The sequence below is a fragment of the Ogataea angusta genome, assembly GCF_019207475.1.
Source record: "Ogataea angusta isolate 61-244 chromosome Unknown 61-244_NODE_2_length_1002155_cov_89.706849, whole genome shotgun sequence".
NCBI lineage: Eukaryota > Fungi > Ascomycota > Pichiomycetes > Pichiales > Pichiaceae > Ogataea > Ogataea angusta.
Genome location: NW_025065216.1, coordinates 491242 through 508314, shown reverse-complemented (window position 1 = coordinate 508314; position 17073 = coordinate 491242). Strand labels below are relative to the sequence as shown.

The window sequence follows — 17073 nt, the reverse complement described above, 5'->3', positions numbered from 1 at the left end:
CAGAGATCATGAAATTGGTAAAGTTTTTGATGAAACTGAACAACGAAAAAGTGCAGGTAGAACTGAAAAACGGGACAGTCATTTCTGGGGAGATAATCTCTGTTACGCCGTCTATGAACATCAACTTGAAAAATGTCAAAATGACTATCAAACACAGAAACCCAATAAGTCTGGAATACATCAACATAAGAGGGAACCAAGTTCGCCTTGTAATTTTACCTGATGAGCTCAACATAGATAGTATAATTTCGGACTCGATGCTGAAGCCGAAAAGTCTATCTACTGTTGCTCCAGTCCAAAAAGCAAAAGCTCCTATAAGAGGAGGAAGGAGGGGACGCGGAAGAGCTAGGGCATTTTAATAATCATTACATATATATTGAGCTGTCATTGATGCTCATGGTTCCCAGTCGTGGAATGATCGTCGTCACTTTTGATAATTTCTTCTTCACACATGCTCTCAGATTCTTCTGGCATCGAACTTTGTCGCGGCTCTAGTAGCTCCTGGTCTTCGAGCACCAATCTGTCAACAAGGCGAGGGAGCACCATATCGCGAAACTTGGTTCCTTGCAACAGTTCGTCGATATACTGGCCCAGAGAAATCGACTTGACTGTTTGGCTGTCAATGATGTTTAATCGTCGTTCGTCTGCCAACAAAGGCTCTAGCTTCTGATAAACTATCACCGATTGGCAAGTGATTCTAGCGTACAAAGCTGCTAATGCTGTCAGGTAGACAAAATCCGTCTGCACGAGCAAATGATCAATTATATCGGCAGCAGGTTGGAGCTGCAAAAGTCTGAGCAGGAGGCAAATAAATGGGGTTGGAAGTGTGCGTCCGGCGTTTGCATACGTTCCAATCTGCTCTAACTCGGCGCCTCGATCAAGAAGCACTAGCAAGTCAGCGTGTTGGCATTCTCGTTTCCAATATTGGCTGTCGAAGATTCGTTCGCGTAAGATTTTTTCGATGAGAAAGACAGGATGAACACCATGGACTTGTTTGGCATTCGCTACCAGTCCTCTGTCAATAGTTACTGACATATGATGTAGTATAGAGAATGAAAGATTATGATATTAATCTCCGGGTAAATTGCTGGTTGGTCGTGGCTGTTCTTCCAAAAAAATTTGTCGAAAAACCAGCGACAAAACAAGGTTTAAGGATTTAATTGTTTGGTGTATTAGACAAGACCTCAAGTTAATTGAACCCTAAATAACCGATAAATCAGAGCGCCAAATTACGGAAAGGTATGTCTCTAGCATGGTTTGGGCAATGACAAATATGAATGCACGAAGAAAAAAGTCAACGGTTTTCATCAAGAAAATCTTTGTTTAAACGTTGGCAGAATTGTCTCCCAAATTGTGGCCCAAATACTCTCCTACTAACTCACCAGATGTCTGAGGAACTAAATCAAGCAGCTAAGGACTTGTCTCTCGACGAAGAGAAGGACGTGACAGTCCTGGACTCTAGAGAAGAATTTAATGTGAAGCACCCACTGAATTCCAAATGGACTTTGTGGTACACCAAGCCAGCGGTGGACTCTAGTGAGAGCTGGTCTGATCTTCTGAAGCCAGTTGTTGCTTTTGACACCGTCGAAGAATTTTGGGGTATTTTTAACTCCATTCCAAAGGCCGACGAGCTACCATTAAAATCTGACTACCATTTATTCAGAGAAAACATTAAACCAGAGTGGGAAGACCCAGCCAACTCCAAGGGTGGTAGATTTTCTTTCCAGTTCAAGGGTAAAAGGCTGGAACACGGAATCAACGAAATTTGGACCAGAGCATTGCTGAGTGTTATTGGTGAGACCATAGAAGACGACCAAAATGAGGTCAATGGAGTTGTTTTGAACGTCAGAAAAGTGGGCTACAGGGTGTGTCTTTGGACGAAGTCCTGCGATAGAGCTGCTCTTGTGCCTATCGGAGAAAGATTGAAGAAAATACTAATGCTCAGGGAGGGTGAGTCAGTTGAGTTCATCAGCCATAAAGATTCCAACGACCGTGGAGCAAAACCTGCATTCTACGTTTAAACCTTTTATCACCCCCCCACAGCAAGATTTTACACACAGTTCTCAAGCTGGACATAACTCGAGTTTCGTTGCATCCATGACCCAATGTATTGTGCTGATGCGTTGTATATGTGGTTATATAGCTCAAAATGCTTAAATCAACAATAATTTATTTCTTCTGACTTTAAAAATACACATATCGCCATCATGATTGTCATCATTTAGCTGCCGACGATGAGATAGTAATGGTACGGTATTGTTTAACTGTACCCACAGTCTGTCCGGAGGTAGCGAGGCTCCCCAAACCAACAGATCCTGTCGACCATGACTCAATAGTAGAATACAAGGAGTAGAAACTCTGCGAGAACGTGATCGATAATGTTTTGACAACGCCAGCCTCCGTTGTTGTACGCCATGCAATAGTAGGAGACGCAGTCGTAGAGCCTGTATCTGTAGAAGTGAGGTCACTGTTGGTAGACTCGGATGTCAACGTCGAGGTGGTTGGAGTGGTTGCGGCAGCCGCTGCCGCCGGAGTTGTCGTGGTTCCTGTGGTACCTGTCCCTGTTGTACCCGTTGTTGCTGTAGTTCCTGTTGTTGGAGTGGCTGTAGTAGCTGCGTTGGCTGGCGTCGTGGTGGTTCCAGTGGTGCCAGTGGTGCCAGTTCCCGTGGTTCCTGTAGTTCCAGTTGTAGCAGTAGTTGGTGTCGCTGTAGTAGCCGCGTTAGCAGGAGTGGTGGTCGTGCCTGTAGTTCCAGTAGTGGCAGCTGTAGGCGTTGTTGCCGTGGTAGAGGTCGTGTTTGGTGTTGTTGTTTGTGCCGTGGCCGTTGTAGCAGCATTTGCTGTAGTTCCTGTAGTTCCTGTTGTAGTGGCTGGGTCGGCAGCCAACGCGAGTGCTGCAAATGTAATCAGCCAATATACCAACCTCATTCTATATATTAAAGGAGCAGTCGACTATGATAAAATTCAGTATCTGTTTTTCTCAACATTTCCTCCTATGGCAACACCCCTCCCCTGAGCCTCAGGATCGCTTATGTAAGCTCGATTGTATTTTATATTGTATTTTGGATGGGGAGATGCATTATAGTTGCCAGGGTTCGTTGCTAAGCATACAAGCTTACATGAACACCACTAAGTCAAAGCTACCAAGATCATTCCTTACGACTACACCTTTTGGTACTTCCTCGAGCAGTCGAAAAGTACCAAAATGTAAGTTACACGTTCCCTATTTTTAGAAGAATGTACTTGCTGAGGCGGGTAGATCCTTATATATTGAGTGGTGTAGAGATGTGATGAGCTTTCATTGCAGAAGGTTTCCCTGACACTTTTTTTTGCCGCGGCCATTGCCCAACTGCAAGAGTCCAAAAAATAAAAATAACAATTTGGAGTAAAAATTGCCACACGGTCTTCGGGTTTCCAATTCGGTATTTGAAATTTCGGCTTTCCAAAGAGGTCGTGCATATTTTTTGTGCTTAGCCCTGGGTATAAAAAATCCGATATCTGTCGTTCTGTTCAGCTACTTAGCGTTTCAATGGTTCTTGGAGGCAACTACATTGCGCTGGGAGCATCCAATAACCAGGTAGATCTTGCCAAAATCCGCCATTATGGTTTATGGATGTTCCTGCTACTCAACATTGCCATCTTCTTGCGCTTGTCCTATTCATTATGGAACATCAGGACATCCACGGCGCCTTTTATAGATTTGAACGTCACAAACTTTGAGCAACACCTCCAGCCTATGGATTTTGCGAATGCCTCGGCTGTTTTCAACGAGGTGTATGATGTTTTGAGGCAGAAGAATGCGGACATCAATCCCATCAGTGTCAGTTTTATCCCAGCCTATATCCCAGAAGGTACCCTATTATACCACTCTAACCACCGTGGCCAGCCTCCAAAGTCGGTTGAATGGGTTGCCATGGACTATGAGTTCAGCTATAATTTCGCGCATCTGAGTAGGAACAGGCCAAGAAAAGGCCATGGTCCCGGAGGTCCTGGTGGCCCTGGTGGCCCTCCTCCAAACTTCAAACCACCGGGAGGTAAAAGTCCATCTCATGGTGACCATCCGCCCAACTTTGATGGTCCCTCATCTTTGTTCACATTCCAGGTTACCAAGCCTCTGGATAAAGTCATTGTTTTTGGGGGTGCGTCGGCTTCCAAATCCCTAACAGGAGAAATGGACACACAATTTGTTTTGTCTCAGGTTGCAGATTACGACGATTTCGATGAGCGTATTGCTGCTGATAAGATCTGCGCATGGGGAAAGAAACACGGAGGTCTTGACGGATATGTGCGTCTGGAGGTTGGCTTTGAAATGGTGATCTGCGATTTCGAAGAAAAAATGGTTCCAATTTCTAATGTGTCGTTGGCAAATGCAACAGAGTTTATCGACTTCCCTCCAGAAAAGTTTGCAGCTCTTGACAAGAGAGAGGATCTGAATGCCGAGAGAAGTGCGGTCATTGACGTTGTCGACGCAATGTCGGGATTTGAGCACTATCTCGCTGGTGCAAGGGCTTATGATGGTGACAAGCGGATTCTACTTGACTTCTCGAAGTTTGTGACTCCGCTCAACAGAACATTCATTCATCCGGATCCGTATCTCAGACGGATCCATAACATCTCGTCGGAGCTAAAAACCGAACTGGTCAACTCAGTGGAAGAGATGCTGTCAACACCAAATGATCCATACGGCTCTACAAACTGGCAGGTGGTCACTGATTATATTGTTGACAAGTTTGCGCCAATGCTTGTCAATATAAACTCGTCCTTTGCTCTTTACGGCCAGCACGAGAACTATCAGACACTGGGAACTAACCTTACTGCTTATACCTACAATTTCATCAGGCGATACTTGAGCGAACCTGACCACGAGCTGCTTCCAAAACATCGCGCAATGGCTATTTGGGATTATTCTCATCCATACCAGCCTTTGAAATCGACAGCAGACTTTTTCGTCTGGAACGCTATTACCATTGTTCAATCGAAAATAGTGGACACACTATACGACTGCTTCACCCTGAGCAAGACGCTGCTATCGCCATTGACAGGGACTACGCTTCCTGAGGACATAGATGATCAGATTCTGAAGGTCAAATCTGAGCTATCTGGTCTCCTTGAAAGTTTACATTGGGCTTACTACTACAGATGCTCCCAGAGCTGCAACTTTGACGAGCTTTGTTTCGTCCCTACCTGGGGACCATCCCCACTTGGTTTCAGCAATGCCAACTCCACTGGGTTGTATGATGACGGAACTGGAAGAGTAAGAATTGAAAAGGAGCTTAGATGCATCAACTACGATTTACTTCTTCACAACAAACGTGGTTGAAGCACAATATCAGTTCAAGTACATAAGCTTAATGAAGGAATTCGAGTCATAGGACAATGGGCGGACAGTGTACTCGACAGTTAAGCGCGTGATGCGCTCTGATTAAGGCTTGTACTCCAAATCGTACAAACTGCCTCGTTTATTTTGTACCTTGTGCACTTAGTCTTTTTTTATTCACTAAGCACCGGTTTTATATAAGCTGTCTCAAGCGTGAATTATCATGTGCCACGATTGAAACCGTTCTTTGAGTGTACTGATTGCGGCATGAGGCGACTTCAAAGGTGACGATTGAATTCACAAAATTAGGCCTGAAGCTTATCTACAGTTGGCTTGGGATGGTGGCTACATTTTGCCATATAGTTGGTTGCTGCTCGCGGTACAAATGTCTATCTTCAGCCGCTCCCAAGCCCGCGTAAATAGAGAATAAGCCTCTGTCTATGCTTGGATAATGCGCAGGCCAAATTGCAACATGATAGTCCTATAGCACTGAGTGGCCCTAACAAATCATTTGTGTAATATAATTCAAGGCTTGGTCTGGCTTACAGACTCGTTATGTAATCAAGACTGGTGGTGTTTTTTTCCTCGAACCCATTTTTGAGAATACGTTATACAAAGCATTTACCAATACTATCATGGACCGCGTGGATCAATATAGAGATCAAGCAGCTGTCCAATGGGCTCGGCTACGCAACACCTACCAGCGGTATCTGGATATCGCTACCCCACACACAGTGTATAGATGGGCTGCAACGTATGTTTTGATGTTCCTGTTTGCTTTGAGAATTGTGCTATGCGAAGGGTGGTACATTGTTTGCTATACATGGGCGATCTACCTATTAAGCATGCTGCTGCAATTCTTGACGCCCAAGTTCGATCCATCATTGGAGCAAGAATATGAGAACGAGTCCATCGAAGAAGGTACAGCCAAAATGAGTGACAAGGATGAAGAATTTAGGCCGTTTATCAGAAGACTTCCTGAGTTCAGGTTTTGGTTGAATGCCACCAGAGGTACAGTTATAGCTTTGGTCTGCTCATTGTTCAGAGTGTTTGATATTCCTGTCTTCTGGCCTATCCTCCTGGTATACTTTGTGATTTTGTTCACTTTGACCATGAGGAGACAAATCCAGCATATGATCAAGTACAGATATCTTCCATTTGATATTGGGAAAGCACGCTATGGGCGCAAGTAAATTCTCATGTGAATAATGTGTGTCCGTGGAAAATCAGGTAAAGCATAAAGCACCACAAAGCAAGGATAATGCGTCCTTTTGTCGTAAGGACAAGATAAAAAACGAACCCCAGTATGTTGTCATTATAGTTCGCCACGGCCCGATAATAATTCCATCGCTTCCGTGGTTTTAAATCAACCTCATTATTAGAAAGATGAGTAAACTTGTCCATAAGGTACCCCTTAGAATTGATCAAGGACATAGGGGCTTCCAACGGTACGTCTATTCTCATGTAGACTGGAATGTGGTCGGACAGTTTTATCGACGGAACCGAGTCGTATTTGATGACGCGTTCCTTTGATTCATTCAGCCCCACCAAATCTTCCTCGAGGTCTTTGTAATCCAGATATAATATTCTATCGCACCAAGAAGGGGTCCTTTTATAATTGTAGGTCGATGTTCCCGTTTTGAACTTGTAAGTCGGAAGAAACCTGATTTCCGGCTCCTTAAACCCCCACAATATCCTGCCAGAAGAACGCATGATGTTTAGTTCGTCCAGTTCCATGCCAGACCGTTCTTCATCAGGGTTTGCGGCAAAGTGGTATGCACCTGTTTTCCTGTAATTTAGATCTCCCATGATAAAGCAATGTGTATTGGGCTTGTGCAATCCGTAGCCATCCTGGAAACTGAGTCCATGTAATATGCTATCAAGATCGGCATTTCTTCGCATCAGATATTTGACACCTTCGCTGGCAGCCAAGTGAGCCACTACAAACGTCAGCTCGGTCGCTTTGCCGTAATCAGCCTCGTATGTGACTCTCAACCCCGTGGCTCCCTTGATATTGGTCATGAAATATCCCAAGGGAACATTCGCTGATCGTCTCACCTTTCGACACCTGGACTTGTATGGAGAGACGAGAATGATTCCCACGTTTCCCACATGGTTGATCTCGATCACTTCGAAGTTGATCTGTGTCTTGGCCACCAAGCTATCCAACAATAAGTTACCCAAAGCCAAGAGTTTCATATTGATGGTGTAGTGATTTGTCCCCTCGCTAACGGAGGAGATTTCCTGGAAACCAAACACCAGCAGATCAGGCACGTGTCCCTCATTCTGTTCGATCAAATTGGCTATGTCCTCGCCAAATTCGGGCACAATTGGCGGTTTTTTACCGCAATTATAGGTAAAGAGGAACAGAGACAGAGACATCAAGTTTCAGACACGGCCAGATACTGTTTTAAGCAAGCAAATATTTTTTACATACAATTACAAAAACGAGTTAGTAGGCCATACTTGGGCTTGATTGTGTCCCTGGCTTGTCTCCACTGAAAGTTTGCAGCACGGGCGAGTCAGTGGCAGTCATAAGCTTATTTGGGATCTTATCAGGCCTGTAAAATCTCAAGTCCACCCTTCCGAGTAAGTAAAGCAGATTGACAACAGCCTCCAAAAATCCCCAGAGCATATACATAACCACTGGTTTTGCGAGCCACCCTTGTGTAGCGTACGTTGTATCGAAGAATAGAAGCACGCATCTGAAGATCGCGCCAATAAAGACACATGCAGATGTGAGTGCAACCAGCAGAATTGAGCTATTGTGCTTAATAGAATATCTGGCTTCCTTTTGAGCTTCATATTGATTGAGCTGCGACGACTCATCCGCCATCGAGTAAAGATGTCCTCCTTTCAGGATGGTTCTCTCCGAATACTTGGAAAGGTCACCGTGCCGTTGTACAAACAGGTACCGTCCTTCCTCGGCAGCGCCCCGAGGAACGTAATAAGTTGGGGCAAACGACGTGATCCAAAATGGCTGGAATACAGTTGCTTTTTTGTCCCGGGAAGAAGGAGGAATCAAGAATGCGCATAAGACAAGCAATATGGCCAACAGCGAGTAGAGACAAATGAGCACGGATGTCACCTTTACAACGTTGCGGCACATGTTGTAGTGGCTTTGGTTCAGGAAGTATAAATACGGCACCACGCCTGCAACAATTGTCATGATCACGACTGCGACCACAACCGAATAGATTGTCATCATGGTAGTTTGAAAGAGTTTGTGGTTGCCGCCAACAGGGTGGCGCCAAGTGAAGAGCCGTTGTGCCAGTACAAGGTTGAGAGAGGCTAGAAACACCGTTGGAAGGACAAGCAGAACCTCGGATGCTATGCCTGTGTGCAATCTGAGGATGTCTTTTGCCCAAGCAATTCTTAGAGCAAAGCCCAAAAGTCTAATCAGGCAGTAAGCAGCGAAACCGAGTGATAGCGGGAACCAGTGTCCTCTTGTCTTGTTCTTGGCGAAGACAAATAAGTGACCAAGCATAAGAAGGAAGAACACAGCCGTAAAGACGCTGCTTGGTGCTATGTCTTTGTGGTCTGGATATGAACCAAATTGAGACTGCTGCTGGTCTTTGAGATATGTGATAAGTGCATCTGGGATCTGCTGATTAGATTGCAAGTGAAGAGTGCTCTTAGCAATACCAACAAGCTTCACAATCCCTGTGCCCTTTGCAGCGTTATCTGTCAAGGAGTTGATAAGAGAGGGTAAAGAAGACATGTCTCAATCGCTTTTTGAGGCAGAGGGTAGCAGTTATATATAATGTATTCTGAATGGAGACAAAATCGGGAATCACAGAGAAAGTATATCAAGTAGTGAGGGGTTTTTTCAAGGAGCGGTCTCAAAATTCTGGCACTGAGTTAGCTTCCGCATGGTGAAAACCTTCTCCTTATTGAGGGGTATAGTGTTTGATACGATGTCCACCCAAGAACGCAATTCTCTGCCAAGACACAGGACCAAAAAGCAGAATGCATGAAATTTTGGGCTTTGAGTGCGGGCTTCATGGTGGCGCATTCACCAGCTCCCTTTCCTCAAGCTAAAGCCTCTCGCCCCAGTAGTGCGCACAGACGCAGAAACAGATAAAAGTGCTAGCTACCTGCACTTCTGCTATAAGTATATTTAGTAAGATATGCATAATTTCTAAGCGATCTGAAAATTATATGTATCTGCATTGTCTGCGAAAATGGTAGCAGCAGAATTAAATATGCCAAAAAATTGAATTAAAAAATTCTGTGTTCTGCAAATACTGTAAAAACGGCTCATCACCGAAGTCCCCCGAAAACATGCATTTTTAGTGCAGTAGAACATCATTTTGAGAGCTCCAGGTCTTATAAAAGGCTTGCCTGGGATTGATCGAAATTCCATTGCCCGCTTTGAACGATGACTATCGAAACTGCTACCTTATCTGCCAATACAAAAAAAATCAATGGTGACTCTCTTTCCAGTGAAATGGAGACCGCTGCCGACACTCATAGTGCAATGGTCAAGGAGACTGCTGCTGAAGATGGTGTTTTTGGAGGCTACGACCATATCACGTATTATGTGAACTCTGCAGACATCACGGCAGAGTATTTTGTTCGCGTGTATGGCTTCACCCCATATTGTCACAAGGGCCTCGAAACCGGATCTCGCATCACGAACGCCCGCGTCGTCCGCAATGGAGATGTAATTATTCAGTTTGTGAGCTGTCTCAGACCACCAAATTCGAAAGGCCTTTCCGAGGACGACATGAAGCTCATTCGCGAGATCCATCACCACACTACTACACATGGAGACGCAGTCAAGGACGTTGCGTTCCAAGTCAGTAATGTGGAGCAAATCCACAAAAGAGCCCTGGAGGGTGGTGCCACCTCGGTGCTGGAGCCCACAACCTACGAGGACGAGCATGGTTCAATCACTATCTCCCGGGTTGGCGTGATCGGAGACACAACTCATACGCTAGTTGACCGGACGTCATACTCTGGTTTTCTTCCTGGTGGCTATCAGATTGACAATTCGGAGAATAACTATGCGACAGAGGTGAAGTTTGACGTTATTGATCACTGTGTTCAGAATCTTGGTTGGAACAAGATGGTCAAGTCCTGTGAAATGTACAAGAAAATCTTTGGCTTCCACAAGTTTTGGTCTGTGGATGACAAACAAGTCTACACGGCTTTTTCTGCTCTCAAATCCACAGTTATGGCGTCACCTTCCGAGAAGATTAAGATGCCTGTGAACGAGCCAGCTAAAGGCCTGAAAAAGTCCCAAATCGAGGAATTTCTGGAGTTTTATGGTGGTCCAGGGATTCAGCACGTTGCATTGAAGGTTGATGACATTTTAAGCACCGTTGAAGCCCTTAGATCACGAGGTGTTGAATTCATTCATGTTCCTGAACAGTATTACCAAAACCTGGAGAAAAGACTGAAGGAAAGCAAACACCCCGAGTTCAAGGAAAGCATGGAGAAGATCAGGCAGCTTGGCATTTTAGTCGACTTTGACGAAGATGGATACTTGTTGCAGCTTTTCACGCGGTCAGTGTTTGATCGGCCCACCTTTTTCTTCGAAGTTATTCAAAGACATAATCACAATGGGTTTGGTGCTGGCAATTTCAAGGGACTCTTCGAAGTACTAGAGGAAGACCAAAAAAGAAGGGGCAACCTGGTGGATCAAAACGAGGAGGTCGATCCTTACGACGTTAAAGAGGACTAAACTATATTCAAAATGCAGTAGCAAAAATTCCTGCTACAACTAAGGAAGTATATAAATGTCGTTTGAGAAGTTTCGCTATCATGCTCACCAGGTTTGCATCTCTTCAAAGTAGTCAATTCTCTTCTGGTTGTCCAGGTTTTTGACGACAGCAGCTCTGACGTTATCCGTCATATTAGGGTGAGCACAGATACCGAAAGCAATGGATCCCGAACTTTCAGAAATTTCCTCCTGGACGAGCCGGTCAACATCGATTCTTCCCCGTCGAAATTCAACGTACTCAAAGGCCTGTTGTAAAGCGTCCAAAGTAACGGTTTGCTCGGTAGTCTTTTCTCTTTCGAAATTCTTCTCCTCAGAAAATTCCACGGAGCTACCCGAATTCGAGGTTATGTCAGCATCCACTTCGGCTATACTGGAATTGGGGTTGGAGACGTAGATGATAGGTCTGCAATTGGTGCCCTTGAACTGCGTGAGCTCCTCTTTGAACCAGTTTAGGGAGTTGAATTCTCTAACTGACCAGTAGAGCTTTACCTCTGTCTTGACTTCTCTAGACACCAGGTCCAGTGCATAAGAGAATGGACCTGGGATACCATTACCGCCAGCAATAAGGACAGCCTTGTCGTACTGGTGGTACGGGCTCCTCAAACCGTATGGGCCTTCAACAAGAACCTTGACATTGAAAACCTTTTCGTCGTGGTTTCTGACTCTATGGCTTATGAGCTTGGTAACACCACCTTTAATTTTGCAGTAGAAGTGGATATGGTTTTTATCTGTGATAGAGTCTATCAAGGTAAAAGGATGAGATTGCCAGAACGTCTTTGGAGTCAAAAAGTAGACAAACCCGTGAGCAGCTGGAGAAGGCTTCCAGTAGCTCTTTGGATAAGGAACTGAAAGTTTGATGGTTCCTTCTTTTTCAAGGATTTCACACCTAGCAGTTCTAACACCAAACAGCACAATTCTGGCAATTCTGACAGCTCTATCAAAACACCAGATTGCAGCACAAGCGTAGTAGTACTTACCGTAGTTCTGGGAATCGGCGTGCAGCCAAGCAGTCCACAAGAACATAGCTATCAAAACGATGTGGCTGATGAGGAAAAGCTCATACCAGTATCTTCTCACTCCATAGGCAGCGAAACCCATAGCTACCCAGCAGCACACGGTTGCTGCAATACCCTGTTGGAAGTAAGCTGCATGAAGTCTGGTATGCCACTTCTTAAGCGCAAAAGACTGGACAGTCATGGCAATAGAATGCACAAGCACTTCCAAGCACAATATTCTACCAAGTCCCTTGTGAAATGTGACAAATCTAGAATATGGCCACCTGGTGATCCATTGCATGATGTTGTTTCTTCCCGGGAAACCAAAGAGCAGAGGGAATAAGTAAGAAAGCAGAATAGCAGATCTATCACCGATATATCTTGCGTATGCGGCAGACTTTGTTTTGAACACCATATCGCCCTTATAGTAGGTGACTCCCAGAATAGCATTTGCCAAGAAAGTGTAGACGAAGAATACCACAAGAACGATCGACTCGAATCTGTCGGGGAATAATCCTAGCAATCCAAAGTTCTCCATATGTCTGCCTCCAAAAACTGCTGGCAGGGCAATGTGTTGTCTCCAGAAAGTACTGGCTGGGCCTACCAACTTCCTTCTCAGCGAAGGTATTAGGATGAGCGACCAGTTAATGAGTGCACACACAACTAGCAGCAAAGCCCAGGCTGACAATGATGCAATACCCAAATAGTGAGACACAGCCACATTGTTCCATCTATGGACGTTACCCCAGTAGTAGCCAAGGTAATTTCTGGTTAAGTTTCCACCCGTGATCGGGTAGTTGATGATAGTGTTCTTTTTGAAGCCCTTGACGTCGCTGATGTTGACCATGTATTTGGTAGCATTTTCATATGCTGCGTGGATACTATCAACGGTGAATTTATACTTGTGGCAGCTATTCATCAGAGCATGATCTGCAGCAGGGTTATACTCTCCAGTGTTATTATAGATACAGGAGATCCACGAACCCAATTCTGCGGGATTGGAGCAAGCACAAGTGTTTGACTTGCTCTTTCCTTCGCAAAAAGTAGCAGTTGCCTCAACTGCTGACTTGCAAGCTAGTACAACATAGTCCTCGTGAGAATAAGTATCTTCAGATGCTGCTAGACTAGCTAGGCCAGCTAAAGGAAGCCAACTTTTCAGTTTCATGAGGGAGCACTGGTGTACGATTAATCAGGGTGGCCAGACAATATATAAGAACTCTGAATGGAAACGGATAGTATGATGCATCTGAGAAATTCACCAAACAAAGTCCTCCTATTCGCTATTCTCAACCTCTTCGAAGTGAGGCATGGTAAAAACTGCGACATTCAACCCAATGCACGTCACCTGCAGCTACGTTTTTATCGATCTTTGTTAGGATGGGCAGTGATAGCGTGAACACCAGTCTCTCTATTCTGGCAGCCATACTTTGATATGAATCTGGACCTCTGCTTGAAAACGGTCAAGAAAGATCGACAACTCGCTAAATCTTGCACAGGTATAACAGTTACTGATCGTTGAGATAATTTGCGTTTCGACCACAATAGAATGCAGAATGCCGCTTTCGTGCATCACTAAAAAATTATTGTCCGATTCGGATGGCTGAAAAACAGTGCTTAGCAAGGTACTACAGGTTGCCAAGACCAATCAAAAAGCCACGCTCTAGGCATCTTCGTTAATGTTACACTAGAATAGCATTTACGCAATACACTCGCTCAGTCTCGTCCACGTCAGGCTCCCACACCAGCCCAATTTGTGTACGGTGGCCGATAAATCCCAATGGTTTATTGTCGTCACAATACCTTTTGCGAGCATCAAAGTTACTATTTTCAGCTTTCGCTTTTTTATGTAATTGTGCAGCAAGTTTTTGCGAATGATTCACGACCAACCGGCACCTGGAAAAAGGATGGGCACTTGGGTCCTTTCCCACTCATCGTTGTATCGTAGAAGCACGGGCCGTTAGTCAAAGTCACCTGCGGCGTACTTGCAACTCTCCTCCAACTTGTTCTGCTAGAGCCCCATTTATCACACGAAGCCATTCGGGTAAGCACGGACATGCTCGACTGGTCAGCGCACCGATAATCTATGAGGTGAGACTCCTTTAGAATCTCTTGTTTCTGGCTTCCTCTGGCACAGAAAGTCAGAACTGCAAACCCATCAGCACACAAAACAAACCTTCCACTATCTGGAAAGGGTCTAAAAGAGTCAGAAGGGGACTTGTGGACAATAAACGGTCACCATTACCTTTTTCAGCGTCGATTTGTGCGCCACGGCTGTACGTGTAGACAGGCAACATGAAAATCAAACCACATGGGCCTGGCAGAGCAACTGTCTCTTCAACTCAAGCCTATGCGGATATTCGAATTCAGTTAAGTCACGAGGATTGTTACAGTCGAAAAGTGTAAATTGAACACCCTAACAGTATGATGTGGTTGCACGTTTGACCTCTTACATCAGTGTTTTTTCAATCAGTGAAGTTTTCAGGCAGTGAAAAATAGCCTATACAATCTATTACATAATAGCTTTTCTGATTTCGCCTGTAGTTAAATTCATCATAGGGCCCGAACGAGTATTTGCCTGAAATTTCATTTATGTTCAGGCCAAGCATCTGATTGAACTCATGTCAAGAAATTCAAGAAAACTATGGCCCCGGGCTGTTGCAGCAACGGTAGTTGTTGGATTGGTAATAGGTGCTTGGGCCTTCAAGACAATTAATCTTGGGCTTTTCGAAGAACCTGCAAAGACATCCAAAGCCAGCAAGAACAATACTCAATCTGTGTCACTGGTTCTCACGCAAAAAGATCTTGATTCTTTTAGTGCAGCTTACCTGAATGATTATCCAAGTTTGATAGTCATTCTTCATCCTTCGGTTGATAAATCAGATTTCCTATCTCGTTTCAATGTGCAGAAACATACACACAAAGTCATTGAAGTTAGGTCGGAAGAAAGTATTTTTCACGTTTTGAAACAGCTGAGCTCAAAAATCAACCTTATAACAATGAGTAATCTGGAAATGTCTGCAAATGAAGTTGAAGCGTTCCATTTGAATAAGTTTTTGGTTAACATTGACGAGGTGGATCATATAAATAAATATGTATAGTTCTGGGAGTTAACGCTAAACAATGTCCCTTCTCGCGCCAAAGACAATGTTTTCCGTCTTCTGATTACTTCCGTTCATATAACCGTACTCCATGGTGCTCCAAGCAGCACCACTATTAGCCGAAAACTTCTTTGGTTTTGGGGGAACCTTTGGGCGCTCATGTTTGGCAGCGATGGTGGGCCCTATAAGTGGGTATCGATCACCAAACTCCTTGTGAATCAGCCGCGAAAGCGACTGTATTGCCATCACTACCTGATATGGATCTTGGCGTTCATATAGATCAACTGTCTGAAATAATTCATCCTGAGGAACCCCTTTGGACTTGATAAAGTTCAAAAACTGCTCGATTGACTCCATTTGTACAAACGCCATCTTGCTTTTCTTGACCGGAAGGGTATTCGCTCCCCAAACACAATTTATCAATTGCGATAAAACCTCCCCCGACCTTAGAAAATCGACGAGGTCTGTGGACCTGAGCTCATTTTCATTGACACTTGAGCCCATAACCTGTAGAAGCCATTCTTTGACTTCATTTTGAAGCGACGGGTTGTTATACTTTTTGATCCTTGAGATTTTCAGGTCTTCATCTAAATTAGAAACGTCCTTCATTAGTCAATAATGTTCAGAGAGCATCGAGAGACGCGCTTAAACTTTTTGCTAATTTCCCAGCCGCTGCAACTCCAGGTGAAATTTCAAAAATTAGCAAAAGACACTCAGGTCATCTGCTTCATATTTACAAAACTTTTCACTATGTCTGCTGAAGGAGAGGTCCAGAATTTGCTACAACAAGCCCAGTCCTCAAATGGGGCTAATGCGAAACAAATCATACAAAGAGCAATTGAGATTTGTCAATCGCAAAGGGTGGACCCTAACCTGTTTTGTAAAGTTAGGATTGTTTTGGGTGATATACTTTTGTCAGAGGGTGATCAAAAGGCTGCAGTCGATCAGTATAGAATGGCTGCAGAGCTTGATGAGCAAGATGGAGTCATTAACTCGCCGGAGGTGCAACAAAAGCTGAACAATATATTGAACAATATTTCCGGATCTTTGCAACGTGAGGTTGAACAAAATCCGAATTATGGCTCAAATGAGAGAGGTCTGAGCTCAATGCTAATATCTCAGGTGCTGAGTGGAGGCAACTCCACCTCATCCCAACTGGGCATGCTATCATCGCTCCTCGGTGCCAGCGGAAGTAGCACGGGTAGTGGACTTGGAGGAGGGATGGGAGGAGGATCGAGTGGATTCGGATCACTCATCTCTGCCTTGGCTGGCGCAGGTGCCACTCCTCAACACCAGCAGAGCCAAGGTGGATTCAATCTCGGCTCTCTTCTTGGAGGCAGTAGTGGTATGGCTAGCTCCACGGGTGGAGGCATGGGAGGAGGTTTAGGCTCCCTCGTTTCTGGGTTGTTGGGAGGACAACATGGTGGCTCTGGTTTCGGTGGAGGACAGCAAGGAGGTTATGGATCTGGTGGAATGGGAGGCCAAGGTGGATATGGAGGAGGAAGATACGATAATGCCGGCTATGGTCAAGGTGGATATGGTGGCAGTGGAAGGTACGATGACAATGGCTATGGCCAAGGAGGTGGATTTGGTGGTATGGGAGGACGTCGTCAAGAAGGTGGAGGAGGTTTCTTTTAAGCTCCAAGCAATGGAATACCCAGGATGGAGGGAGACATGCTGATCATGACCTTTTATGTTTTTGTCCCAACTGATTTACAACTATTCACTGATAAGCGAAATTGAATGCTCAACATTTTGTTTCTGTAAGGCTGTAGTGCTATGTTAAGGGTACCAGGTGTCTTAGCTACTTGTAATTATACATCCACTTGCTAGTTTACCATGATGAAGACAACCACTCTAAAACGGTGGCTCTCTCTAGATTAAAAGCTACACACCAATTTGGGTTATCTCGATCGCTTCGAGAAAATAGGCAGAGCC

The 17073-nt window shown here is 44.7% G+C and overlaps 13 protein-coding genes across 13 annotated transcripts; 7 read left to right on the top strand and 6 right to left on the bottom strand.

Annotated features, from left to right (window-relative positions):
- Positions 1 to 8: 8 nt before the first annotated feature.
- Positions 9 to 359, top strand: KL928_001119 (uncharacterized protein; the record flags this gene model as incomplete). The annotated part of the gene is made up of 1 exon (XM_043201449.1): positions 9 to 359. One exon carries the CDS (start codon positions 9 to 11, stop codon positions 357 to 359), a length of 351 nt encoding a protein of 116 aa, XP_043061578.1.
- A 25-nt stretch (positions 360 to 384) lies between these two features.
- On the bottom strand, positions 385 to 1035 carry KL928_001118 (uncharacterized protein; the record flags this gene model as incomplete). Its single annotated transcript, XM_043201448.1, has 1 exon — positions 385 to 1035. The coding sequence occupies one exon, from the start codon at positions 1033 to 1035 to the stop codon at positions 385 to 387; it is 651 nt and encodes a 216-aa protein (XP_043061577.1).
- Positions 1036 to 1385: 350 nt separating this feature from the next.
- KL928_001117 (uncharacterized protein) lies at positions 1386 to 2021 on the top strand (the record flags this gene model as incomplete). Its single annotated transcript, XM_043201447.1, has 1 exon — positions 1386 to 2021. One exon carries the CDS (start codon positions 1386 to 1388, stop codon positions 2019 to 2021), a length of 636 nt encoding a protein of 211 aa, XP_043061576.1.
- A 196-nt stretch (positions 2022 to 2217) lies between these two features.
- On the bottom strand, positions 2218 to 2925 carry KL928_001116 (uncharacterized protein; the record flags this gene model as incomplete). The annotated part of the gene is made up of 1 exon (XM_043201446.1): positions 2218 to 2925. One exon carries the CDS (start codon positions 2923 to 2925, stop codon positions 2218 to 2220), a length of 708 nt encoding a protein of 235 aa, XP_043061575.1.
- Positions 2926 to 3526: 601 nt separating this feature from the next.
- KL928_001115 (uncharacterized protein) lies at positions 3527 to 5317 on the top strand (the record flags this gene model as incomplete). Its single annotated transcript, XM_043201445.1, has 1 exon — positions 3527 to 5317. The coding sequence occupies one exon, from the start codon at positions 3527 to 3529 to the stop codon at positions 5315 to 5317; it is 1791 nt and encodes a 596-aa protein (XP_043061574.1).
- Positions 5318 to 5949: 632 nt separating this feature from the next.
- Positions 5950 to 6507, top strand: KL928_001114 (uncharacterized protein; the record flags this gene model as incomplete). The annotated part of the gene is made up of 1 exon (XM_043201444.1): positions 5950 to 6507. One exon carries the CDS (start codon positions 5950 to 5952, stop codon positions 6505 to 6507), a length of 558 nt encoding a protein of 185 aa, XP_043061573.1.
- A 4-nt stretch (positions 6508 to 6511) lies between these two features.
- On the bottom strand, positions 6512 to 7696 carry KL928_001113 (uncharacterized protein; the record flags this gene model as incomplete). The annotated part of the gene is made up of 1 exon (XM_043201443.1): positions 6512 to 7696. The coding sequence occupies one exon, from the start codon at positions 7694 to 7696 to the stop codon at positions 6512 to 6514; it is 1185 nt and encodes a 394-aa protein (XP_043061572.1).
- A 70-nt stretch (positions 7697 to 7766) lies between these two features.
- Positions 7767 to 9035, bottom strand: KL928_001112 (uncharacterized protein; the record flags this gene model as incomplete). The annotated part of the gene is made up of 1 exon (XM_043201442.1): positions 7767 to 9035. One exon carries the CDS (start codon positions 9033 to 9035, stop codon positions 7767 to 7769), a length of 1269 nt encoding a protein of 422 aa, XP_043061571.1.
- A 660-nt stretch (positions 9036 to 9695) lies between these two features.
- On the top strand, positions 9696 to 11003 carry KL928_001111 (uncharacterized protein; the record flags this gene model as incomplete). The annotated part of the gene is made up of 1 exon (XM_043201441.1): positions 9696 to 11003. One exon carries the CDS (start codon positions 9696 to 9698, stop codon positions 11001 to 11003), a length of 1308 nt encoding a protein of 435 aa, XP_043061570.1.
- Positions 11004 to 11087: 84 nt separating this feature from the next.
- Positions 11088 to 13202, bottom strand: KL928_001110 (uncharacterized protein; the record flags this gene model as incomplete). Its single annotated transcript, XM_043201440.1, has 1 exon — positions 11088 to 13202. The coding sequence occupies one exon, from the start codon at positions 13200 to 13202 to the stop codon at positions 11088 to 11090; it is 2115 nt and encodes a 704-aa protein (XP_043061569.1).
- A 1453-nt stretch (positions 13203 to 14655) lies between these two features.
- Positions 14656 to 15135, top strand: KL928_001109 (uncharacterized protein; the record flags this gene model as incomplete). The annotated part of the gene is made up of 1 exon (XM_043201438.1): positions 14656 to 15135. The coding sequence occupies one exon, from the start codon at positions 14656 to 14658 to the stop codon at positions 15133 to 15135; it is 480 nt and encodes a 159-aa protein (XP_043061568.1).
- A 15-nt stretch (positions 15136 to 15150) lies between these two features.
- On the bottom strand, positions 15151 to 15744 carry KL928_001108 (uncharacterized protein; the record flags this gene model as incomplete). Its single annotated transcript, XM_043201437.1, has 1 exon — positions 15151 to 15744. The coding sequence occupies one exon, from the start codon at positions 15742 to 15744 to the stop codon at positions 15151 to 15153; it is 594 nt and encodes a 197-aa protein (XP_043061567.1).
- Positions 15745 to 15885: 141 nt separating this feature from the next.
- On the top strand, positions 15886 to 16773 carry KL928_001107 (uncharacterized protein; the record flags this gene model as incomplete). Its single annotated transcript, XM_043201436.1, has 1 exon — positions 15886 to 16773. One exon carries the CDS (start codon positions 15886 to 15888, stop codon positions 16771 to 16773), a length of 888 nt encoding a protein of 295 aa, XP_043061566.1.
- Between the last annotated feature and the right edge of the window lie 300 nt (positions 16774 to 17073).